The 27,255-nt window shown below is 41.1% G+C and overlaps 1 protein-coding gene across 3 annotated transcripts; it reads left to right on the top strand.

Annotated features, from left to right (window-relative positions):
* The first annotated feature begins 2,796 nt into the window (after positions 1–2,796).
* carhsp1 (calcium regulated heat stable protein 1) lies at positions 2,797–25,760 on the top strand. Of its 3 annotated transcripts, XM_069710159.1 has the most exons (6): positions 2,797–2,956; positions 8,908–8,990; positions 21,535–21,699; positions 22,843–22,951; positions 24,367–24,489; positions 25,570–25,760. In XM_069710159.1, the coding sequence occupies exons 3-6, from the start codon at positions 21,618–21,620 to the stop codon at positions 25,730–25,732; spliced, it is 477 nt and encodes a 158-aa protein (XP_069566260.1). In that variant the 5' UTR covers positions 2,797–2,956; positions 8,908–8,990; positions 21,535–21,617; the 3' UTR covers positions 25,733–25,760. The 3 variants fall into 3 exon arrangements, with proteins under 3 accessions (XP_069566260.1, XP_069566259.1, XP_069566261.1); XM_069710158.1 differs by lacking the exon at positions 8,908–8,990; XM_069710160.1 differs by lacking the exons at positions 2,797–2,956; positions 8,908–8,990 and adding an exon at positions 11,589–11,688.
* Positions 25,761–27,255: the final 1,495 nt, after the last annotated feature.

The following is a 27,255-nucleotide window of genomic DNA, read 5'->3' as shown; positions in this document are numbered from 1 at the left end:
CATGTTCATGAGCACGAGTCAAGGTGAGGCGGGAGTGACATTTGACCATTGGACCATCAAAATCTTATCATTTCATCCTTTGAAGAGATTCCCTCAACGTGTTCCTGAAATATTGACTTCACAATGGGGAACTAACGATTGCCAAAATTCTTCAGTGAATGTTTTTGCGCTCTTAAGATACCGCATTCAAGAGAAAAGGACAGACGGACTGAGTACTCAAAATAAAAGTATCAATAGATCTTTTATGAGTGGTTGATGTAAACAAATGATGTAAAATTTATATCATGTTCTTCCCATGTTTTGCTTATATTAACATGGTAGAAAGTGTCCATTAATCAATTTTGCTTTTATATAAAGTATACTAGCCGTTTAAGGAGAGATACCTTCATCTATTTGCCTGTCTCTTAATTTACCCTTGCAGCACGTTTAAATGCTGAGTGGCCAGACCAGTTTTACAACTGATAAATGCTGATCTTTGAAATGCAAGTTTTCAACCTAATATTATTCTCCTTTAGCACTGCTGCCATTATGAATAAGTCTCTTCTCTTTACCGTAATTTCTCATGGGTTGTGTTTCTTGTCATCTGAATTTCAAACGGTAGATGGTCTTATCTCAGCGTCATCGCTTGTGAAATTTGTGAGACAAGCTCCCACTGTGTCACTCCTGAGGTAACGCCAGGTTATATGTAGTATATGTTCTGTTCCTGCCTCTGGTCTCTTTGTTTTTCCTTCATGGATTGTACAAAAGGTATCAGTAGTCTGTGATGGTGAAAGAGACTGATTAAAAGAGGACATGTTGGATTTTTGCTTTTTAAAAATGTGCATTACAAACATCTTTCTATTCTTCACCTGTAGTACCTTACTCTGTTTTCAAACTTATTTTACCATCATTTACTCTGTTTTTAACCCCCTCATTTATTATGTAAGCTGTATTACCTCAATTGATAATTTTTTTAAACTCGTGATTAGATTTCTGGCTGACTGATTTTGACTGGGTGCTAGATTTAGCATTCAGCAAACGTTAGAGGACTCAAACCACTCTGTGGTCATTTGAGCTGCATAACATTACAATATTGATAAGTATTTTCTTTATATGTCTTTAAGGTTAAGTATACACAGAGCCACAAATTATCGCCAGAGAGTTCCGCCTGTGATCTGCAGCTCCCTGTGCCGCTGCCGATTGCCCCAATTACACCACTATACACCCCTCTGTGACAGATGATAGTGTCCAGTCAGTGTACCGCTTGCTTGTTTTTTGGTCAGACCCACTTTGGTTATCTTTTTTTCTTATGGCCACGCTTCAGTTTTTATTTTATTTTCTATCGACAGTGCTTCGCTGTGTGCAGGACGCTGAGCGCAGCAAGTTGAGAGAAGATGGGTCGAGAAAGCTTTTATATATTTTTGATGTTTCAAAATCATGTTTTATGACCTCTGTCAATCAAGCTTGGACTTCATTGTCAGTCCATTTGTCTGTGTGCTTGTTTCATTGTTGTTTTGTTCATCGCTTTTGTTTGCATGGTTTACTGTTTACACAAGGTTTTTAAAGTGACAGTTGTCTGTGCTTCATTGGCTCATATGTTCAACCAATCAATGTACACTTTCACCTGGACCAATCACTGGACAGTTATGTCACCATAGTTCCTCTTATGAGGGGGAAGGTACCTACCTTGAAGGAAGAGCTAAAGTTCTCAGAAATGGAGTAGTAGTATTTACGAGAAAAAAAAATTTCTCGCTCCTACAGTTCTTAGAACTGTGAAACAGGTCCAACAGTTTGAGTGCTGGGTCCATCTGCAAGCTGTTCGGTACATATGCAATGATTGGTAATCTCCGCTCCAGTTAAATTTATGTTCTTGAAACTTGATGAGCATCACCAGTTTAACTTGTTTATAAAACATATATAGCCTACCTGTAATTCAAGCTCAGTCTGTTTTGAATTTAATTCAAGGTAAGTCTGCTTTGTAAAATTTTATTCTAAAGAAATCTGCCTTTTTGTTTAAAGGATCATTATGAAGGATTTAGAAGCAGACCCCTCTCCTTATCCTTCCCTTGCATGTGTTCAGGACAATTTACACACGAAAAACAGGAAAAGGGCTTCTGGAGAGCCTGATTTGTACCCTCTGGGCCACTATGGAAACACAGTGGTTCAACATATAGGTTTCTGTGAAAGAGATCCCGCTCCCCAAGGAGATTAAAGGTTCATTGTAAAGCAATAAAACGACAACAATTCTTAGTTTTCGGTAATTATCTAGTAATTAAGACATAATTATGAGTATTGTACTTTATTTCTGCCATCATATCCTCCTATATACTGAACCTTTCATTCTAAATTCTGCTTTATTGTTTAATTTATGATAAGTGCCCCTTTTTATTTAATTCAAGATGTCCGCTGTTTTATTTAATTGAAGATAAGACCTCCTTTTATTTAAGTCTGCCATTTTATTTGACTCAATAAATCTGGCTTTTTGAGTTAGTCATAGTTGCACTTCTGTTGCACTTTTTTTTTAATTTTTTTTTTACATATTTTAACAATGTATGAAGGCATTGTACTTCACTGCCCTATTTTGAGATCAATTTGAATGGCTCAAAAATGTCAACATTTGGGTAACGACTTAACAGCAAAGAAAAAAAAATGCCCTAAAAGAGAAATGGACGCTTTGCGGGTTGTGGCTTGTACTTACGGTACATTGCGTGTTTTTGACGTCGCATTGTAGAGTCCATTACGGTAACAGATGACGTACCTACAGATCGGTCACGCCCATTCAGAAAAAGAGAGCGAGAGGGGAGAATAGAAAGAAAGTATTCACGCGTGCTGGACTCCTGGAAACGGATGCTCATACCTATCACGTCCAACACAGCGGAGCGGAGAACACACATAACCTACTTAATTAAACTCCTCCGAGTTTTATTGTTTACCTGTCGCACGCTCTTTTTCCAGTCCGGAGGTTGGAGACAACAAGGTGAGTGATGCGCTGAAAACACTCACAAACAACCAACTGTTTACTTCATGAACGTCGCGCGCATAATTTCAGCAGGAGCTAGTTCACTTCGTTTGATGCTGTATGCTGATTGTCTTACTTGTCCACTACTCAATAATCCTCCAGTCAAGTTTCAGTGGAAGTTATTTTAATCAAAGAATTCAGTTCATATAACGTCAATAAGTATGTTTCGCGGTCGAAGTGGAAAACGGGGTAGCTTGTTGAGATTGTCACTTGTTTTTTTTTTTCTTTCTTTGAAACTTCTTAAGATCACGAATTTCCATACTCCTTGATTTCCATTGCAGATTCTGTTTTCCTGGCGCGAGCTGGCGTTCAATTACTCGAGGGGTGTGTTGGGAGGGAGCAAAATATGAAACCTGGACCTGAGCCGATGATGCGTGTGCGTGTGTGCGCGCGCGCGCGCGCGTGTGTGTTATGAAAGACAAAAGCCTTAATTCACAGACTTGAAAAGATTTTTTGTTTTTTTTTCCACCCCCACCCCTCTCATCGCTCATTTTGAGCTAATGAAGTGTGGGGATGATGATGAGTTTTTGTGGGCGCTTAAGAGCTGCAGGATGTTGCCAGATATCTTTCAGCAACTCTCAGGATGATTGTGCATGAGGCACATAGGAGAGGAGAGGTGGAGGGAAAGCCCTTGTTTTGAGCCCTGATTCTGGACTGTTGTTGGTTGTAACAAGGAAAAACATCAGCTGATGTGGTGGGCAAAGGATGTTTGTGAATTTGCTTGTTTGTGTCTGAAAATGTCCCGATTTCTATAGAGGTGGAGTTGTGATCACATAGTCAGGATGTGGCTGATTTGAAAAGATTAAGGTGCCCCCTTCCTCTTCAGATCTTCCCACAGATTAACCCACATGTATGGTGGATCAGTGTATGTTGCAGCTTGTTAAGAAGTGTTCAGGACTGACAAGACTTTCATATGGATGCTTCCAGCAGGCCTAAATGTTCGGTCCATTTTATTGTTCGCTCTTTGTACTGTCTTGAAAATCCTCTCCGATTTAGACAACAACAAAATTCTTCTAGACAGTTCTAAGTCAGCTAATGTGGAGTATATTAACAGAAATGATTTAAAATAACAACATGGTAAACATTACATTTGGTGGCTGCCTCCCTGACATGAAGGTTTATCAATGTTTGCTCGAATTTGAAAGTCATTCATGAACGATAGCCTACAGCTTCAGACAAGAATGCAATGCAGAAAACATCCCATGCTGGGAATAATAGATCAGAATCAATCCCATGCTGTACCCGGAGTCCATAAGTGCATAAAATAGTAGGCAAGTGGTAAACAAAAACATATTTTTCTGGTTTATAGGAGTTTATAATGTTTGCGTCATCGGATGCCAATCAAACTGCTGCTTTGAAAAGTCTCTGCCGATTGAGCTTCACAAAGAGTCTGCAAAATTTGTCCCCAGGAGTTTTTTCTATTGTTTTTCTAAGGTGCATTCCCAATCCTCGACAATTAGTCAGCAACATGCTCAAAAACTAGTTACTTAAATTACAAATTGTACGTGTCTGTACTGTGATGGTGAGTACAATAATAAATTAAAAAAAGTATCCAAAGCCTTTAGTGGCTCCCGAAGGAGCTACAGGAAGACTGATAACTTGCCACGAGTAATGTCAATTAGGTCGGCGTTGGTTGTGTCTGACGACTGCAAGCTCGAAAACGAAAACAAAATCTGTGTAGCGCGAGAAAGAAGTGATTTCACCAGTCAGCCTCTAATCTCTGCTTGAGGCTGGAAGCACAAATAACCGAATGAACTGTCAGTGGTTGAGTTGCATATTAGGAAAATGGAGGTACCAGCTTGACGGGTAATTCAAAAGGCAATATTTCTGGTCGTGATAGATTGATTTGTTACTTTTATTTTTTTCAAGGTCACTCACGAGTCCATCACTATTACAGGATTACTCTTTTCATTGTACTGATTGTTACGACTATACCTTCTTATAGTTAGTATATATGTAACTATACGCACCATCAGTATTGCCAACTGAAGACCAAATACAACCAGCCAATTACAAACATTCTTGGGCAGCTACTTTTTTATTTTGGGCAGAGTTGAGAAATCTAGAATATGCACGGATGTTGGCACAGTGTTTTTTGCTGTCTGTCAAACTATTATTGTCTTTTCTCCATAACAACTGAACCGAAAGCCAAAACAAGTTTGAATAGTATCTTAAAACACGCACCGCCTCACGGTTCTATATGGGCCTCGGTGTGGTGTTGGCATTTCATCTCGGCATTGCAGAGGCATGTTCTTTGAGCAGTAATAGGAGCAAATGTATCTGAATATCTTTCAGGCAGCTCATATGCTACATGTTATTGTTTTGAGCTGGTTTACTTGACACTGCAGAAAAAGGTCAAATCTTAAAACGTTTGTTTTCAGGGTGCCTACTTTACTGATTTCCGTGCCGAGCGAGATGCAGCATGTGGTGATGCCTCGCATGTTGTTGTTCAATATGATCAGCTCTAATAGTCCCCTGTGAGCGCTGGCCGTTGGCAAAAAAAAACCAAAGACACTGACAACGAGAGGGCGAGGGAGGAGATAGGCAGAGGTGAAAGGAAGTGATGAAGACGGAGGGAATAGAAGAGGTATGTGGACTCCTGATCATTACCATTAGAGATAGTTCAACACCTCAGTCCAAACCATGGCCATTCATCTTAAATGAATCTGCTGCTATAACATGCGCCACTCTTCTGGTTTCAGACTTTTATTTGATTTATCTGACAGTGGCTACAGGGATTTTCTCTCATTCAGCCACAATGACATTAGTGATACTGCTGGGTGACAAAACTCGGCTTGCAGTCTCTGTACCCGCAAATTCTAAAGGCGTCGGGTGAACTTGAAGTCAGGCCAGTCAAGTTCTTTCACAGAAAATCAGGGTAAGCATTTGTTTTTATGGAGCTGGATTTGAGCACGTGGGGTGTCGCCATCCCTTCAGACAGGAAAAGGGACAAACACAAACTGTCGCTATAAAAGTGCTCTAAAAGCAGCACATTACTGTGCTTTGGGCAAAGCCCGTGTGTTTGTCCAGAGCCAGTGGACTGTAAAAAGGAAAACATTTAAATGGAAGTTTGGAGAGAAAATATGGAGGTGAGGCAGGAAGATAAGACGGGATAAAAGGGAGTGATTTATGTTGTTGTGGCCCATGTTTGTTCATTCAGCTCCGTAAACTGAATATATGTGTGCACAAGCCCAATGCATGCGAGTTTATTGTCTGCATATATTTGTTTCCTGCTGTTTGCCGAAAGGGCAAATTCCACTCGCATTAATGAAATATGACTAGAATGGCTCCTGGAGGCAGATCTGTGCTTCTCACCACATTACTCATTGTTACACTTTGGGGAATATTTATAGGATTTGTGTGTGTGTGTGTGTGTGTGTGTGTGTGTGTGTGTGTGTGTGTGTGTGTGTGTGTGTGTGTGTGTGTGTGTGTGTGTGTGTGTGTGTGTGTGTGTGTGTGTGTGTGTGTGTGTGTGAAGGGATATCACCAAACAAGGTAGCGCATTATTAAAACGATAAATTCATAATCATCGAAATGAAAACGACTGTTTCTGCGTTGGCACAAGCAAAGTTAGCCACGATGGCCGAACATACAGTGCATCCGGAAAGTATTCACAGCGCTTCACTTTTTCCACATTTTGTTATGTTACAGCCTTATTCCAAAATGGATTAAATTCATTTTTCCCCCTCAAAATTCTACACACAGTACCCCATAGTGACAACGTGAAATAATGTTTTTTGAAATTTTTGCAAATCTATTAAAAATCAAAAATGAAAAAACCACATGTACATAAGTATTCACAGCCTTTGCCATTACACTCAAAATTGAGCTCAGATGCATCCTGTTTCCACTGATCATCCTTGAGATGTTTCTACAACTTGACTGGAGTCCACCTGGTAAATTCAGTTGATTGGACATGATTTGGAAAGACACACACCGTCTATATAAGGTCCCACAGTTGACATGTCAGAGCACAAACCAAGCCATGAAGTCCAAGGAATTGTCTGTAGACCTCCGAGACAGGATTGTATCGAGGCACAGATCTGGGGAAGGGTACAGAAAAATTTCTGCAGCATTGAAGGTCCCAATGAGCACAGTGGCCTCCATCATCCGTAAATGGAAGAAGTTTGGAACCACCAGGACTCTTCCTAGAGTCGGCCGCCCAGCCAAACTGAGCGATCGGGGGAGAAGGGCCTTAGTCAGGGAGGTGACCAAGAAAAAACTCACATTTAAAATGTGTAAGACAAGCTATATATAGCTTTTATACACATTTTAAATGTGAGTTTTTGAAATAAAAACAAACCAAGTCTACCTGAATACTTGAAACTTGGGCAGATGATGGAATTTACATTACTTGCACTAATGTATTTATTGCAAGTGTCTAACCGGCCAAATGTAGATGTGCTATTAATAGTATCACATCAAGTTTTTCCATCCAAATCATCATCAGAAAGGATTTTTGTGTCCAACATATTTCACCATTTTCTGCCTCACCAACATGTAAAAAAAAAAAGGATTTCTGAGTTCTCTGATGGTAGACAGCATTGACTGAAGAAAATGGGTTCACTGCAAAGTTTTCTTCACCGTTATCATTCACTGGTGTGTGTAATTTACCAGTTGGTAAATAGCCGTGTAAGTGGGCCAAAACATGCAATTTTCCTTTAATTTTCAGGTTCAGTATCTCATTGCAGGCTTAACAATTTGCCTCCCTCAGAGCGTCTTGTTTGTCTGACGTAGTTCACCACGGCCTCAGTTTCACCGTCTAATGCAGTGCAAAGAGAGTGCAAGAGAGTAGAAACCGTTCGTTCGACAGTTGAATGATGATTACCACTCAAACTTCCCCCATTTAGTTGATTTATCAATCAGTCAAAAAAACAGGAATTCAATTCAATCCAATTTTATTTAGAGTGTAAAATCACCATGCAACATGGCCAAACAACACGCAGTAAAGAAACTAATACCAAAAAAGATATTCAAAACAGTAGTATAAAAAACAGACCTAAGGCAGTAGGACTAAGAGATGATAAGATTTATCACATAATTTGTTGCCTAATCTTACAAGTGGAGAGAGTGTCTGGCTCCCAAACCCAAACCGGGAGCTGGTACCACAGGAGGGAGAAAAAGGCCCAAAGCCTAAAGGTATGGGCAGAAATATTTGTCACTACAAGACAGAATTTGCTTTATTTCTATATGAATTTGAATTGCTCACCTTCAATGACTGCATAAAAAAAAACTGAATTTGGGTTGCAAAATTTGAATTTGCTTGATGTTTTATTGCATTATAAAACTGAATCCGAATCTGAATCCGAATAAAACTGTATCCGAATGGCATAGTTTGAAATTGAATGTATTATTTTGAAATTGGATTTCAGGAAACGTGAAACTAAATGTAAACATGTGAAATTGAATTAATTATCTCCGAAACCTCTAAAAATCCAACGGTGTGTATACTTCTACATTCAGTTCTTGCAGTTAAAACTCAGCTGATGATGTGAATCTAAGTGCCGTCACACGGGAGCTCAAACCCTTTGCCTCAAATGGTTTTTTTTCCCCCCACAAACGTCTCAGACTTTCTTTTTGCAGATTTCCCAAAAACGTGCGTAACTTGGTGGCTGATGTTAGTCCATCAGCGTAACTTTGAATATTCACACTCGCAAGTTATTGTTTCACCTTGGTACATGCATGTCACGCTGGCATGCTCCATTTGCACGCAACGGGCGCAGCCAGAACGTTTTTTTAATTGCACCTCGTATCGATATGATTTTTTAATTTTTAATTTTTTTAACATGTGTGGCATTTAGGTGAGTCCCCCGAAAAGTCAAATCACGCACAGCCGCAAAAAATTTCCCCTCTCCGGTGATTACACAGGATGAAACTCGGCCGCTTCCTTTTCTTCCTGTCGTATCCAGGAAGCGGTGATCGTCAGCTGAGGTTGTGACGCCCCGAGGAAAGGGCAGACCGAGGAGGAGTTGAAGGGAAAGGAAAGAGTCGGGTGAGAGAAAGGAGAACTCTGGATTTACCTTGTGGGATTTTGTTGTGGCAAAATGATAAATACGTGTTGGACCCATTTGTAAAAACATCGCTCGGTTGCCCAGCTAGTGGTCAAAAACGCCACAGAGGGTGCCTTCGACAGCAAACGAAGAATTATGCGTGTTGTCATTCTTAAACAACAGCAAAGGTATCATCTTACATATACATATACATTTATTGCTGTTGTCAACCAATGCAGGTGAAATCTGACAGCCTGATAAACAACTGACGAATCAAAGTAGCAGAGTGGAGACTCTGACTGCACATATGTGTCTGTTTGCAATTTCATAATAGAAGACCATGTTAATGAACAGCTATAGTAAATTACAACATTAGGCTTGTTTCTTAATGCGCGCCAACATTATTTTAGCTTTGTGAGAGGATTTCCATTAACATGAGCTCAAAGGTTGATAAAAAAAAAAAGATGAGGTAAAAATACTTTAATCAAAGGCACAAGTATCTGTATGAATAAATCCATTCAAATGAACTCCTTTGTTTGATTTTTATGCACAAAATGAATCATCCTGATAGACAAGACACACAAAGATTGGGGCCCTGAAGGCCTCACAAAACATAGTTTTTATGGGTTTTTTAGGTAACATTAAGCTGACCAAAAAGATCAGTGTAACTGCTGAACTCTGATCGTGATCCAAAGAGCGTGATAATATCATTTTCCAACAGAACCTCTCACTTCAAACCAAAATTTCAGAAACCCCAAATGAAATGACAAGAAGTGTTTTGAATTCAACTAAAGTTGGTTAGTGCAGCGGAGATTGTTGGAACTTTTTTTTACTGTTATGATGAGGCTGCTTAAGCCGCGGAGGGAGCCGAGGATTGTGTTGATAATTCTCTCGGTACAAGCAACCAATTTTCACATTGCCACATTATTTTCACATCTTCATTTGGTACATCGTTTAAAAATTTAAAAAAAAACATCCATCATTTAAATTTATATTTTTCAAAAAAAAATATTTTTTTACCACAAAATACCTGTAAAACTGCACGTTCATCACCCTCAGCTAAGTAGCACATACAAGCAACTAGCTCACTAAGCCGATTAACATTGTACACGTGAGAACTGTTCACATCGACGTCCCATCGTTGTCCTGATGAAGTGCGGCGTCACAAAGCTGTGAGCGTTGTTTTAGACTCGGTCCTGTTCGATGCTGATACATCACGTTCAAAGTAGGCGAGACGGTACGCCGAATGTATGAGTTTGAAATCTGGAAAAAGCCGGAAGCTCACGTGCAAATGGACGCGCGGCTCCTCGTGTGAACGGGAGGCTGCCGATTGCCGACAGCAGCGTGAGCTCAGCCCTCATCAGTCTGTGCGTGTTATTGACACGGGAGACACTGCATTGATGCACAGTGGCAGCTGAGTCATCAAATTGTAGGATCGAGACCATCTTTTGCAGTCACACAAGCATATCACATTTGGCCTTGCGCACACACATAAAGGGAAAGACACACACACACACACACACACACACACACACCCACGCTGACTTCAAAGCACAGAAAGCCTAATATAATAGGCTGTTTGTGTTGAAGGTAAATGCTTTCTTCCTTCTGTCCTCCACACGGGTTGCGTAACGCGTCTGAAGCAGATTGTCTCGTTTTTCTCCTTCGGCGCATGCAGGTCTTCAACGAGTGGCCTCGTCCACGTCATTCATTTCAACTGCTAAATCGCTGAGACGCCACACCAACCGGACCGCCATCGGTCCACAGTGATAACAATAATGTGACTGTGGTTAATGTCAGCGTCCGTTCACTTTAACTCAGTGGGACAGACGCGACAAGCTGTGAGATAAGTTCTTCTGTGGATTTGAACTATTTTCGGATATTTTCTATCAAACAGTCGACTGAGCATAAATAATTCCGATAAATCCGTAATGGAGTGTTTTCTTATTTGCACCCCTACGCTTGATGTTAGCCAAGTGGTAACCAACGGTGACGTCACTCATCGGTTTGTGAACCAGAAGTGACCGTTTTTGGACGAGCGAGCGGTGGATCTGACTCGATCTGATTAGGAACCCGAAGACACCACGCCCCTCCCATCGATAGCAGGAACCTGACACCACAGGCCTGTCAATCAAACACACACGCCCCTAAAAATGCCTTATCTAATTAATGATAGGATTATTTTCAGATTGACCTTTTAGAAAATGAATAAGAAGGAGCGAATGACACAATAATGACTCGTGGAACAAATGCATCGACTTTGTGTTTCATAAGAGAAGTTAAATGGGAGTCAATGGAGCTTGAACCTTTTTGGAGCCAACCCCTTGTGGCCCTTGGTGGCATTGCAGTTGGCCTAAATTTTCTGGCCCAGAAGCTCCGTCCACTTTAATGCAGCAGCTCTTTATTTTAGGGCTGAAGTGAGGGTGCCACATTGAGTCTCACCATCTCCGATAAGGAAGTATATTAAAGGGGCACGAACGTCATTTAGAAAGGCAGGTCCCTCATTTTAAGCTTTCTTTCCTTTTGCCGTCATCTTGTCCTCGTTGACATTTCCTCTCCTTTCTGTTTTACCCCGGAGTGAACCTGTGAAGAAGCTGCTGAGAGAGACAAATAATAGAGGAAAAGAAAAAGATGAAAGGAAAAGACGAGCATCAGAGGAGAGAAATGGAGAAGCAGACAAAGACACTGACCTCGTTAAAAGTTTGTCCCGTTTTGCCACTTCTATTTTTTTCTCCACTTTAACACATCTGTCCTTTTGTGTGATTTGTCTCTTGGTAATTGAAATGTGTAATCCGTATGGGAGAGATCTGATGTTTGCAGGTGTGCACCCTGATACCTTCGGCACATGTCTTAGCCTGTCTTAGCCGTAATTACTACTTTTCAGTTTCAGATGATGGTTGTGCAAAGACAACAGCATTTTTTTTCCTTACCCCGTTTCTTTTTTCTTGCGTTTGGATTTGCCAAAAGGCCGGCTGATTATATTTGAGGTTGATGTTGCCAGAAAAAGAATTGAACTCAAAATCGGATAACCTGTGCACTTATTATATGCTTCTGTTTTTCCTGGTCTGTGACTGTTGTCAGTTGTCTTCTCTTCCCGCTTGTGTATTTTGTCCATCCTCCTCCAGCCATAAGAAGTCAGGTGTTCCGAGGGAACAGAACTTTCTGCTCCTCAGGATTCAATAGTTTGATTTCACCAAAGGCCAAAACATTTATTGTAGTGCATCACAAATAACTTCATGAAATATTTAATCAAGATGCCTCATTGCAGACAAGCCATGGTCAACCTAGTCAAGCAATAACGTGGGTCGGCACGGAGTGTTGTGATGCAATGGTGGAAATATAAAGTATATGCTGTGGCTTAAGTCCTCTTGGCATAACACAGGCAGAAACTGCCAACCGGTCTCCGTCCAAAGGAAGTTACTGCTGCAGAAAATCCCCATAAAACTGCAATTTTACGATTTGGATTTATGTGTATCTACTAACTGACATATAATGTGTTAATTATACCACTTTCAGACAAGGAGACACAAAGTATGATGAAGATCTAGTGGTCTAGTAAATTATTCTCCGCATTGGAAGAACAAAATTATCACTGTATTTATCAGTTCATCCAATTCTTCCCCTTTCTACTTTTTTTTTTGTACCTTGCTGTAATTGCTCCAAGCAGGAAAACAACCCTGTCCGGCAGATAATATCTATGAACGTGTTGTCCTGACTCTTGAGTGGTTAGGACAGGAACTCATTATCACAGATAAGCAATACTTTACATGCTGCACTTGCTGATGTAATGTCAAAGACACTATCGAGATTGCTGTCTCTGTGAGTGCAGCTCTAGATGAATGTGTCTAATCTCATAGAGGGTGCCACCATGAAACCTGGAGTCTGCGTGGTTCGTGTCTTATCCTGCCGTTTCAGAGGTGCGCATGTGTTAATGTACGAATCTATGCGCGCATAGACTTGGATAATCGTGCCACTGTGGGAACAAAAATCGAGCTCCCTGTGGGGAAGGTATGCTTTTTGAGGGTGAAGACCTGGTTTTAATTGTTAGAGTTTAGGGTAAGGGAAGGGTTAAGATTAGGCATTTAGTTGTGATGGTTAAAGCAAGGGTAAGGGGCTACGGAATGCATTGTGTGTGTGTGTGTGTGTGTGTGTGTGTGTGTGTGTGTGTGTGTGTGTGTGTGTGTGTGTGTGTGTGTGTGTGTGTGTGTGTGTGTGTGTGTGTGTGTGTGTGTGTGTGTGTGTTGCATCCCAGTGGATTGGTATTTGCTGAATCAGCAGGGTCTCTCAGTGGCCTGTTATCCAGAGAACTGTCATGGAAAATTCCATAGGACACAGGTTTAATCTAGAGCTGTGCGTGACAAGAGAGAATGACAAAGAGTGTTGGCTACTGTTTGTATTTGTACGGGGGACAGAAAGATGGTCAACGCTCTGTTTATACAGAGGAAATTAAAAAGAAAAGAAGTCATTTGTTTGGTTTTTCAGAAAGCCCCAGAACCACTGATTTGCTGGATCTGATATTTTATAGATACTGTTACTAGAGTTCAGGCAGACAACTCAAACCTGACTTTATATATTCATATCAAAGGGAACTTCTGAGCCTCATATATGGACATAGTCACTCGTTAACATGAGAATAGTCAGCCAAAGTTGGAACTGACCAAAGAAATAGCAGCTAACTCGTGTTGTACTATTTGACGTTGACTGGCTAAGCGACCATCGGCAGTAGGTGATGATTTCATTTTATGATAGTGTTATTATTAGGCCTCTAACTGTTGACATATCTGGCACAGGCCAAAGACAACTTTTCATGACAAGGATTTCATACCAACTGTGAAGATGGTGGTTGAAATGTTATGGTTTGGGGTTGCTTCGCTACCTCGGGGACTGGGCAGCTTGCAGTCATTGATTCAACTATGAATTCTGCATCAGTGCTTGAAGATAATGTGAGGTAATCTGTCTAAAAGTTCAAGTTGATCAAGGAGTGGACCTTTCAGGATAATGTTCCCAAACGCACTTAGCAAATTAAGCAAGTAATTAGTTCAAAAGAAGACATGGAGGGATAGAAAAATGTCCATATTCAAATCCCGTGTCAGAAATTGAAAGAGTTGTCAAAAATTTCACCAAGCAGTGGTCAGAGACTGGCGGACAATTATGCAAATCACATGAGGGGCGTGAGTGCCTTCTGAGGCCAAGGGTGAACTTACTTTTTCCACAGAATTACATCTTTTGATATTTTTGTTGAATGAATTATTGAAAAAGATAATTTTCCTTGAGGTGTTACTTGTTCCTCAGCATAGCAACTTTATTTTACTACTGTATTAAAGTGGATAAAATGCTTGCTTATTCTAATGTCAAAAAAGACAAACGGTTTTCATGGGATGTAATTACATTTTTACATGACTGTAGCTGCATACACGTATATACTAAAAGACTATTTAGTCATGCATTAACAGCCCTTCCTTTTTTGAAAGAATGATTCTAAATGTCAGCCCAAACCTGGCCAAATGCGCTTTATCTCCTTATAGTTTTGATTACATCTTTACCAGGCACTGCGGTCGAGCCTCTTAAGATACAACACACACACACACACACACACACACACACACACACACACACACACACACACACACACACACACACACACACACACACACACACACACACACACACACACACACACACACACACACACACACACACACACACACACACACGTGTATGCCTCATCATGCTTTTTCTGCATGCCTCTACACGCATGTTAGACACCCAGTCAGCAGCATTGCTGTATATCTGGTAGAAGCCTGCTGCATTCTCATCACAGATTTGTAACTTTCCATCTTATCTATTCGCCGGGTGATACCAGACCCAAATTCACTGGATGAATAGACAGGTCTGGGGTCAGCTACGTTTAGAAAATAACATTTGACATCCACGTCATCACACTTAACCACACCGGTCACTGATTCGGTCTGCCCTTGAGAGTGGCTGAGCGAACGTTAAGGTGAACAGTATGTCCAGACCATAATCACAGTGGAAAACTGAAGCTGTCAGCAATAGGTCTCACCTCACAGGAATTGTGTTTTAAAACCGTTCTCTATGAGTTTCCTTAACGTGCGTGTGCATGTGCGTGTGTCTTGGATGAATGTTCTGGTTTTTGTATGCACATTTATATCTACATATACACAAATGGGCATTTTTCATGTGTGACCTGCTGACAGTCTGCCTGTCCTCATCTTGAACTCTTACCATTTATGCTTTACTATCATCCTGTTTTGCACCTCTAATGACTTGGCTTTTTGGCATTTTTCTATGTTTACACATGTTTTGAACACTGTTTACTGCAAGTTCTTGAGTTTAATCTTTTTGCTTCCACATTGGATTAAATATTTGGGATATAGCTCAGTGTATGTATATATATGTATGTATATATATATATATATATATATATACAGTGGGTACGGAAAGTACTCAGACCCCTTTAAATTTTTCACTCTTTGTTTCATTGCAACCATTTGCTAAAATCAAAAAAGTTCATTTTATTTCTCATTAATGTACACTCAGCACCCCATCTTGACAGAAAAAAACAGAAATATAGAAATTTGTGCAAATTTATTAAAAAAGAAAAACTGAAATATCACATAGTCATAAGTATTCAGACCCTTTGCTCAGTATTGAGTAGAAGCACCCTTTTGAGCTCGTACAGCCATGAGTCTTCTTGGGAATGATGCAACAAGCTTTTCACACCTGGATTTGGGGATCCTCTGCCATTCTTCCTTGCAGATCCTCTCCAGTTCCGTCAGGTTGGATGGTGAACGTTGGTGGACAGCCATTTTCAGGTCTCTCCAGAGATGCTCAATTGGGTTTAGGTCAGGGCTCTGGCTGGGCCAGTCAAGAATGGTCACAGAGTTGTTCCAAAGCCACTCCTTTGTTATTTTAGCTGTGTGCTTAGGGTCATTGTCTTGTTGGAAGGTGAACCTTCGGCCCAGTCTGAGGTCCAGAGCACTCTGGAAGAGGTTTTCTTCCAGGATATCTCTGTACTTGGCCGCATTCATCTTTCCTTCAATTGCAACCAGTCGTCCTGTCCCTGCAGCTGAAAAACACCCCCATAGCATGATGCTGCCACCACCATGTTTCACTGTTGGGATTGTATTGGGCAGGTGATGAGCAGTGCCTGGTTTTCTCCACACATACCGCTTAGAATTAACGCCAAAAAGTTCAATCTTGGTCTCATCAGACCAGAGAATCTTATTTCTCATAGTCTGGGAGTCCTTCATGTGTTTTTTGGCAAACTCTATGCGGGCTTTCATATGTCTTGCACTGAGGAGAGGCTTCCGTCGGGCCACTCTGCCATAAAGCCCCGACTGGTGGAGGGCTGCAGTGATAGTTGACTTTGTGGAACTTTCTCCCATCTCCCTACTGCATCTCTGGAGCTCAGCCACAGTGATCTTTGGGTTCTTCTTTATCTCTCTCACCAAGGCTCTTCTCCCACGATTGCTCAGTTTGGCTGGACGGCCAGGTCTAGGAAGAGTTCTGGTCGTCCCAAACTTCTTCCATTTAAGGATTATGGAGGCCACTGTGCTCTTAGGAACCTTGAGTGCTGCAGAAATTATTTTGTAACCTTGGCCAGATCTGTGCCTTGCCACAATTCTGTCTCTGAGCTCCTTGGACAGTTCCTTCGACCTCATGATTCTCATTTGCTCTGACATGCACTGTGAGCTGTAAGGTCTTATATAGACAGGTGTGTGCCTTTCCTAATCAAGTCCAATCAGTTTAATTAAACACAGCTGGACTCCAATGAAGGAGTAGAACCATCTCAAGGAGGATCAGAAGAAATGGACAGCATGTGAGTTAAATATGAGTGTCACAGCAAAGGGTCTGAATACTTATGACCATGTGATATTTCAGTTTTTCTTTTTTTAATAAATTTGCACAAATTTCTACATTTCTGTTTTTTTCTGTCAAGATGGGGTGCTGAGTGTACATTAATGAGAAATAAAATGAACTTTTTTGATTTTAGCAAATGGCTGCAATGAAACAAAGAGTGAAAAATTTAAAGGGGTCTGAATACTTTCCGTACCCACTGTATATATATACTGTATATTCAGTTCTTTTTTTATGTCGATTAGTCCTTAGTGAATAGAAAGGGAGACACTCAGTGCTTCGCTCAAAGGTATTTAATGAGAAAGAAGGATCGGCCGTTCAACCTGTTGGTTACAGAATAACCTTTCTAACAATAGTAAAATGTGTTTTCCTCCATTGTGTTTAATTATCTGCTCAGTTTTATGCAGTAAGGATAGTATTTTAACCATCCTTTTGTGCTTCTTCTGGACTTCGACCACACATTTGCAAAGTCACATTACCTACTTTATTTTCTGTTGCCATTACTTGTTCCTGTTAACCTTTGGAAACATAAACAGGTTAATTATGTCCAAAACAGATGTTTTGTTGAGCAGTGTGAAGTAAGACTGTTGTAAAAATCCCTCGTTACTTTGGATACTCACCCCAGCTTCTTCATGTGCCTTCGACCAACTCCACATCCTCCACACACACTTGCTGCAGACAGCTTGTATTTAACCCGTGTAGACAGAGGCTGCTCTACGATTTGGTGGCATTTGGGAGTTATCCAGAACTTGAATAAAAACTGGGTGACATTTGACTGTTTGTGTGATAGAAAACTAGTGACGAACTCAACACTTACCTAGAGTCACATTTCTTCTGTTTGGTCAGAGGATCCTTCCCTCAACTCTCCTCTGCATTAAGCTAATTGTATCAGAACTGAAGGCTGCTCTGATTCCTGATAAAACGAGCTGTTATCAACCCTCCATCTAGTGTTAGCTTCTGGGAGGACACTAAAACCAGCTGATAACATGTCAGAGTAATGGAGCATTACTCCAATTAGTTTAAAATGTAGAAATTACATCATTACTACAATTATGTAATTACTACATTTTAACTTATAGTCCCTTGCCCTACTGAAAAATAGGCATATTACGTAATCTTCACAAGAAATCAAAAGAAATGAATTACTGCACATCACTGCATGCTAAACGGCAGCATTTAAACATTGTGAGCACATTAGCATTTAGCTCAAACAACGGCTGTGTCAGCACAGCAGAGTCTCTAGCGTGCCCGATTATTCTTTTGTCTTGTGACTTTGACAAATGACACGTTGTCATGGCAACCGATGAAAATGAAATACTTAATAAGGAATAAAACTGTCACTTTTCAAACTGTAATGAGAGCCAGCTATACTTGTTACCCAAAGAGGATTCAGTGTTCGTCCATGAGTCTGAGACCCAAACCCTTCTACAGAGCCCAACAGAGAGGATGAAGCCAGCTAATATGATAAATGTTAACTGGCCATGATACATATTGAATAATGAGTTGGATGTGTCAGTTGCTAGAAAATTTTTGTTTTGACAGTTTGAAATAGAGATTTGACAATCTTTTAATGATTACAATCCTTTTTAAGCAAAGGTGCAAAACTCCTGAAGTTTGCCTCTTGTTGTCATACAAAGTAAACAGAATATCTTTGAATGTTTGGACTAGTGGTCATATAACAAGGGACTGGAAGTTAGCACTATGGAATCTGGGAAATCATAACACACTTACCAATAAAATAATCAGGAGATTAATCACCAATGGAAAAAAGTGATGGTTGCAGCCTTAATGGTTTCAGGTTTGGTTTGCTTTAAGATTCTGAAAAGCATAGAGCTTATGAATGCCAAACCTTTTTAAAGTCAGTACCCTTGTGTGCACCACCAAAGACAGTGAGCAAAGCATCGTACTGCAAGTTTCAAGTTGGTTTTCGTGGATCAGCTGAAATCAAACGCAACCTGAAAACGTACAGTGTGCTGCAGAAATTGTCCTCAGGAGTTAAAACAACGGTGTTGCAGGCAGTCAAAAACCGTGATTGTGGCCCTTTAACAGCAGCATGAAGTGAAGATTTTGCAGGCTAAATCTGTCCTCACCTTATCATGTTTTCCAAACCTCCCTCAGGCCAATATCTTGTCCTTATCTGCTACTTTTCTGCTTCATTTCCCTCTCATGTCCTTCTATAGACCCTCCCTGCTTCCCTGCAGGGGTTCAGGAGAAGCTACTTTCTTTCTTTCTACACCTTTTAATAAATTTAGGTCAGGTTTTTTTTTTTTGGAGGGTGTTTCCTATGTCCCAGTAAACAGAAGATCGAAAAATGTTTGCAAGTGTGTGTTGATGGTCGGTCATGGTCATGAAGGATGCGTGCTGTCCTGATTGCATTAACTTCTCATCTATTGAGTTAAGATGGATCCGATGCCATGCTCACTGCTCTCTCGGGTTGGAAACTGTGTATGTACTGTGTGTATATTCAGACCTCTGCTCGCCAGTGTGTGTGTGTCCCCCGTAGAATGAATGATAAACAAGTAGCTGTGCGCTGATCAAACCTTCCCAGATAAAATATACATGTGCTGTAGATTTGATAAAACTCCCGCGCAGAGATAAGAAACCCGGAAATTAGCTGTGCATCTGCAGATCTTCAAAGAGCCCGTTAACATCTGGAAGCAGATTTAGACAGATATTTCTGTCTCGTCTGCACACAGTTGTTCCAGTTGAAGTTATTGGTGGTTGTTTTTCTGCCCTTCAATATCTATTAATCATCCTTTTCCAGTACAAAAACCAGATTCCACCGTGTTAGATAATCCATCAAAACAAGCAAGCAGCCTTGCCTGTCGGTTATTGTGCCTGTTTTCTTATCAGGGCTGTTTTCTGTCCGTTACCTGACACCCACAGGAAGTCACAGAGGTTCTCTGTTGTTGTATTGCACACTTTATTGTCTCTTCAGTTTAGCCCTATAGTCAGACCACAGTTTGACAAAGAATTTACACGGAGCATTAATAATCAAAAACAATTCAAAGCGTGCTAGCAGCTCCGTGGGGCTGTAGTTCGGCCTCTGTGAAGCGCGGCCGAGGCAGATGTGAATGTTAATGTTACAGGTGTTTAGTCTGAAAAAGTTATTAGACTAATTCAATTTCCAAAGTTGGTAGGATTCATCGTCTGGGTGGTCCAGTATGTCCGCACAATGTCATGACAATCCACCAAACAGTTGTTGAGATATGTCTGGATCAGTACGGTGGACTGACCGACAAACTAAAACTGATATAATCCCTAAAGCAAAAACTAAACTAAAACTACACAGCAGTAATTATTTGTTTGTAAATAACAAAGATATTAAGGTTTCATGTACCTTTTTAGAAGTGTTCACAATCTCTCTTTGCTCACTCTTTGCTTTGTTAAAATGATCATTTAACTATTTGTTTCCTAGAAATATTTAACCAAAAGCTGCATTTATCGATTTATTTATTTGTTTGGCCAGTTGGGCCCTGGGAATTATTAGCTAAGTATTTTACTGTTAATGTTAAAACCAAGGGGGAAAAAAAAGAAAAAGCTGAAGTTACATTATTCCTCCGTTCTTTGTTTATGGCACAACCACCCTTTTTGACTGTAGAAAGTCTTTCTCTGATCTGCCTGGAAAAACTAAGTTGGTCCCACCAACTCCTTATGGAAAAACATGAACATTATAGCAGCTAAATGCGTCACCCTCTTCACCAACTAGCCACCAACTTTGTTAATCTGCTGTTTGGTGTTGAACATGTAGTTTAAAGGGATTTTTACTAGAACTTTACAGAAAAATGTTTTCTGCTGAGATTTTGCTGAGGGCAAAGTTTGTGGGCCAGATAACCAAAACAAGGAGCTAAAAGAAGCTAGAGCGCTCAGCTGGGCAGACCTAAATAATTGTGTTATAATTTGCTTTGGGTTTGTCATTTGATCCACTAGAGGTGTAAAAATATTAGTTAATGCAGCTTTAAATTTCTATTAATTGGATTCACCTGTAATAGTATTAAATGCTGCGTTTGGTAACCTGAAAAATGGAAAATCTGCTTCTCCCTTATTTCTTAACAACTGTAGTAACACTGACATTGAATCCAGGCACTGAACTTCTCTTCTTGTGCCTCTGTCATTGTATCCTTTTCTTATATTTGTGTTACCGTCCCCAGTGTTTTTCCCCGTAGCGCCCATTCAACAACATACCAGTAATGGAAAGGAGAAATCAATGGAGGTTTTCTTCTCTGCCTCTCCCTAATTGGTTAAGAGAGCCGGTGATGTAACAACCGATGATGTAAGCCCCCGGGCCGAGGTGAATAACGGGACTGTTCTCCTTCTCCATCTCTGATGGGTCGCAGTGTCATCGACCTGTCCTCAAATTATTGTTGCCGTGGAAATGAGGGCTTTCAGTGTGTGTGTGTGTGTCTGTGCTTCAGGAGGTAAATTTGAAAAGATTATATTCTTTGAGGGACTGAAACAAAAGTGCTTTGAAATTATACCTGGCTCAGTGACACTCTTAACACGTGTGTGTGTGTGTGTGTGTGTGTGTGTGTGTGTGTGTGTGTGTGTGTGTGTGTGTGTGTGTGTGTGTGTGTGTGTGTGTGTGTGTTCATGTCTTAAGCAGACAGTAATAAATGTGTTGTTTGTGTGACAACTCTAAATCTTCTCCTATTATCTTCTCCCCAGGTTTTTCAACAAGCTTTGCTGTGCCAACGTTTGAGTGACACCCCCTTCCTTCCTCCCCACCCTTTGGCTCTGCGTCTTTCATCATGTCCTCCCAGGCCACGCCCATCCAGGGGGCTCGACCTGTGACCCCTCCGCTGCCCTCTGCGGGATCTCCACGTTCTCCAGGTAAAGACATATATTTTTTTAGGAACTTTTAGACTGTTGACAACACATACAACACCGTCTGTCTTAAAGAGGCAGTCCACTGATTTAACACAATGAATAGCAGTGTCCTGTAATATTGAAGTTGGAAAAAACCTCAGCCAGACGGCATAAAAGATGCTATCAAGTTGAATTTTGTTGAAAAGTTGAAACCAGGACATTTGGAGGCCACAGAAGTTAATAAAATTCTGACTATCTTGGCCTCAGATGTCTCCATTTTGACCACTTTTTTCAGTCCTGTTGATTAAATATTATAAGTGGTCAAAACAAGCGCTGTTTCATACTTGAGCCACCTTTTGAGCAGCTGCTTTGTCAGAATAAGTAGTGTGTCTTAAACAGTCTTAAACAGGTCCTTCGAAAGACTAGAAATTAGTCTTTTTGTGTCACGCCTCGCTGACCTTGCTTTAGGAGTCGGAGCTGTACAGCTTGTCGTCTGCACCTCTTCACCTGACAGCTCACTGTGGCTGCTTCTGCTTGTCCCGTTACTCTGTAAAATACAAGAGATGCTTCACCAGTTGAACGTCTGTAACGTAAAGCAGCAGTTGGATATGTTGCATCAGCGGTAACTTAATCCAGCAGAGCAGAGCCATGCAGCTCCATAGCTGGGACATCTGCAAAATAAAGAACAGAAAACTACGTGAGCGAGGGAACTGAATGGAGAGGCAACAGACAATAAGCAGAAACTATGGGAGAGAAAAAGCATGAAGTTAATGACATGTGATGGTGAGATATGAGTCTACAGAGAGTTAAAGAGTGAGAGGAAAGAAGCTCAGTGTCCCCCAGCGGCTGGGCCTATAACAGCATAACTGCAGGATGGTTCAGGGCCACCTGAGCCGGCCCGAACTATAAGCTTTTGCAAAAAGGAAAGTTTTGAGTCTAACCTTAAAGCTAGAGAGAGTGTTTCTGCCCCTTGGACATAAACTGGGATATTACAACATATATAAGACAATCAAGCTGTAAAATGTTATCAATGCACGTGCTCAGTCCTTCCGCTGTCCCACAGTGGTACCCGGTGTAGGGAGGTGTAGTACTGGAACCGACAGTGACGTACCGTAATGAGGTGTGATATTTGTTATGATGTAACACACTGTTCTTTTGTCCCATAAGAGTCCCTGCAGCCTCCAGCCTGCAGACATAGAGACCGCTCGCCTTCCCCCATGAGAGGCTACCTCATCCCCAGCCCTCTGCCTACACGCAGAAACAGGACCTGCTCAGCGTAAGGACACAAACGCACGCGCACGCACGCAAACACACACACACACACACACACACACACACACACACACACACACACACACACACACACACACACACACACACACACACTGTAGATCTAAATGAGATAAAACGGTATTTAATATTATGCTATGTTTGCAGCATTGTAAGTCAATCTGGTTGAATGCATTATTTACAGATAGAAAATCTGTTGAACAAAACAGAGGCAAACTGTTCGACTGTTTCCTGTCGGACACTCTGACTTAATCAGTTTTTTCAGATCCAGGGAAAGGACCCTTTAGAGCATGTCGGATGACCCCGTTTAGTGAGCACTCGTGTGGAAGCAATGAAACGATCCGTGGACAGTGACATCCCGTCATCTCGTGTGGGAACTTCCAGCCAGCACAGGAAGCTTTTTCTTTGGGAGAAGTATTGCTGATTATAAACAGAAACTGCTCCAAGTTTTTTCATATTTAAAAACTCTTATTTTGACACAACTCATTTCAACAGTAGTCATTTGCCTGCTTGTTGTGTATTCCAAGGGATATGTTGGAAGGCATGTATACATGTATGAGACGTGATTGCTGGAAACAAAAGGCGGCGCACGCTTACATTGCTGATGATGTGTATAACAAAATCCATAATGAGGTCGGGGTCTCTGTGTTCTCCTAAGTTCTTAAAGCCGCACTTATCAATATTTCTATATATACAGTCGATCAAATGGTCTCTCAAACTATCCTCAGATCTGAGCATAGTTTGAGCCTTTTTTTTAGCACATTGTTTTTGCTTTAATTAAAACTAATTGCAGCTGTTTCTCAGGAGAAAGGCTCCGGTAAACAGCGGACAAAATTAGAGACTAGCTGATGAACATACAGTAAATATTTCCCTTACAGGTTGGTCTCCACCAACCTGTAACAGCTGAAAAGAAAGTGAATGTTGCACTTTTAATTCATCGGAGGGCAGAAACACGTATCCAAATAGGTATTTTGGATGCCCTTGCTTCTAGAAGTAAAAATCCAATGGATTTCTTCAATAGAAAATGTTAAATGACTCCGAGTGGGAGCACTTCTACTGCTTTTATTGGCAGGAGACGCCCGAGTACATCATCAGTCCAAAATATGTAGTTCTTTGATTAAAAAAGCTAATGAATTAATTTTGCTGAAAGGAGTTCTATTTTTATTTGAAAATATAAGAACTTCCCTTCCTTGTTAATGTAAAAACTACATGACAAATTATTTGTTAGTTAAACTGCCATATGATTCCAAGTTATGACATAAAAGAAAAGACTCTGAATCTGCTAACTCATGAAGTGGCTCAGAGTTGATTTGGACCAAGTTGGTCACTCTTGATCACTTCGCTGTTGTTTCTCTCGTCCTCTTCCTCCGTGCCTTCGTCTGTTTCGCTCTCTCTGTTTAGGACGGCTCGTGCGTCGGAGGGTCCTCTGTTTTCTGGCGTGTGTAAATATTTTTCCCGCTCCAAAGGCCACGGCTTCATCACGCCATCGGACGGGGGCAGAGACATCTTTGTCCACATCTCAGAGTAAGTGTGTGGTGGGATTGGCGGTTGTGAATGAGCACTCACACAGTGGTTGAACTGGTGAGTGGGTTTTTCCTCTTTGTCACTGATGAAGTGTGAGAGGGCTGCTTTGGTTTTAATTACTGACATTGAGCAATGTCACGGCTGTGTGTAGGTGTACAGGGGAAACACACGCACACACACACACACACACACACACACACACACACACACACACACACACACACACACACACACACACACACACACACACAGGGCTTGGCGGCAGCTGCAGGAGTGTGTAGGAGGACAACAGAATATCTGATGACCTTCACCACAGTGCCTTTGTTATCACCGACAGGCTTAAAACACAGTGACGTCGCTAGTGCACACATGCACACACACTTAAACACCTACGCACACACAGGGGTGGGGGAAAAAAAGCAGCACAATGTATACTTTAGAACAGGACACGGTTAAATAGTTCACAAAGTCTTCCTTCTAGAGTCGGTTTGGACACGTGTTCTTCTCCAACCAGCCAAAAGGCTGTTTGTGTGTGTGTGTGTGTGTGTGTGTGTGTGTGTGTGTGTGTGTGTGTGTGTGTGTGTGTGTGTGTGTGTGTGTGTGTGTGTGTGTGTGTGTGTGTGTGTGTGTGTGTGTGTGAAAAACTGACCACAATACAATACTTCCTGCTGCTGCCTTCATCTTCACAGAGATTTAAAGTGAATTTCAGCTCATTGTTTAACAGTTCACTCCACCACTTTACTGTTTTGCAGTCAAATGGGCACTTCATGGGCAAACTCTACTTGAAAATATTAGCAGCAGAACCACACACAACCAGCAAACCTCTGCTGCTGAGTTTATGTTGCTGCTTTAATTGGCTGGAAAATAAACTCTTTCTTTTTTCCCCATCAGTGCTGCTGTTACCCCGAAACAACACTGTGCATGTGAAAAAGAGTATCTGAATAAACATGCGCAGTTACTCCTGCACTAAATAGGATTGAAGAAATGAAAGACTTCAGTACATCACTACAACATGCCATACTTGCTCTTTGCTTCCACTGCTTTTGTAAATTGTCATTTCTTTCCTTTCCTCCTCTCCAGCATCGAGGGAGAGTACGTGCCGGTGGAAGGCGACGAGATGAGCTACAAGGTGTGCTCCATCCCTCCCAAATATGAGAAGGTGCAGGCGGTGGAAGTGACCATCACCCATCTCAACCCAGGAACCAAACACGAGACCTGGGCAGGACACGTCATCAACAGCTGAGCACTGACCCTTGCGGGTATGGGGGACGGGGGAGAAGGGGGTGGGGCGAGGCCGAGGCAGGTGGTGGAAGGAAAGTATTTTAAATAAAGAAAACTGGGAGGGATGGTTAAAGGGAATACTGGCTGATGATTGGGGGAGCGGGCTTGAAGGGCTTGATCGGGGTCAGAGTGGGAGACTTTTGTTTAAAACTCTGTGGTGGTGGTTAAAGGTCTAATTCTCGACGAGCTCTTAAATGACTCATGTGGGCGGCTTCCTCAGCCTTTCTCGGTAAACACAGTAGATAACTATGTTTTGTCAAACAAAGGTTTGAGTGATATTTGAATAGATTTCTGATTTCTGTGGAAGAGATGTTTATCATGGAACTACTTCCCTGTAGGTTTTTTTTTGCTTTGCATTTTAGAGCCCTGTGTTTAAATTTGATAGCACATTGTTTGAAATTGGACTGAGATGCATTTGGGAATTTTGCTTTATGACAGACAACTTGCACAACTTTGCAGCATCTGGGGGGAAAACCAGCTGTGGTCACAGATATGGTTGCAGCACCAGAAGGTTATTTCCCAGGTAAACTGTGTGTGCCTACTTCTACCCAGAGATCTTACAGCTCTATTTGTGCCTAATTATATCAATCAATCATGTGTATTTGGTCATGTTTGGGTGGCCATAGAAGTGAATTAAATCATTTTTAAACTGGCACGTCTTTGTGTTTTGGGCATTTTTTTCCTACATTGTACAGGCAGCTGTGACAAACACTGACTTTAGGTAGGTAGGTAGGTATTTACTTTATTAATCCCCGAGGGGAAATTTTTTTAAATTAGTCTGAAATGAAAAGGGCATCTGTCTCCAACTGAGCAGAAAAATTTGGATGTAGGGTTGAACATTTTTTAATTAAATTTTCATTTTAGCCTGGCTCCACCCAAATGCTGCTGAAAGCCTCAGTCTTCACTGTGATTATGATTTTTAAATGCTGTTCACATTAAGGTTTGCTCAGCCACACTGAAGGGCACTCAGCGACAAGTGAAACATTTGTCTCTAGATGTAGTTCTAACAATTGAGCCTGGTAGAGTTTTGGTGCACGATATATGGTGGTAAATGCCGATTGGTTAAATGCCAAAAGTAACTCGAGGTCTAGGCCCAGTAAGATGCAACGCCTGGGAACAATCCTCAATGAAGCGTGTCCAGACTAAGATATTCATCCAGTGAATTTGGGACTGGTAATACCAGTTTATTTTTAATTATCCCAAAAAAAGAAAAAAATATATCTAATTATCAACTAACTGGGACCCTAAAGAAGGTGAACAAAAGAGAACTAAACTCAGAATAGAGCAAAAGTAATACCATCAGACATATAGGGGGGAATATACACAAAGGTTGCTATCAACTTAATACTAACTGGTTCAATGTATCGTCGTCACACTTATGTACAGATGTGGCCAATTGATTTGATACTAGCTCACTATAAATTATATACTTAACTCTGTTTAAACATAAAGGACAAATCCAATACTGAGGGTGAGTGGAATCGA

This window comes from Brachyistius frenatus, unplaced genomic scaffold (assembly GCF_029030835.1).
Source record: "Brachyistius frenatus isolate BFR_SWC_R1_liver_20210118 unplaced genomic scaffold, ASM2903083v1 Contig_90, whole genome shotgun sequence".
NCBI classification, from domain to species: Eukaryota; Metazoa; Chordata; class Actinopteri; family Embiotocidae; genus Brachyistius; species Brachyistius frenatus.
This window is presented reverse-complemented; position numbering and strand designations above follow the sequence as displayed.

Excerpts from the sequence above, each read along its gene's own strand:
- carhsp1 (XM_069710158.1), top strand. The coding sequence starts at position 21,618 with ATGTCCTCCCAGGCCACGCCCATCCAGGGGGCTCGACCTGTGACCCCT. Across the intron at positions 21,700-22,842 it reads GGGATCTCCACGTTCTCCAG|AGTCCCTGCAGCCTCCAGCC; the intron begins GTAAAGACATAT and ends TTGTCCCATAAG. Across the intron at positions 24,490-25,569 it reads ATCTTTGTCCACATCTCAGA|CATCGAGGGAGAGTACGTGC; the intron begins GTAAGTGTGTGG and ends CCTCCTCTCCAG.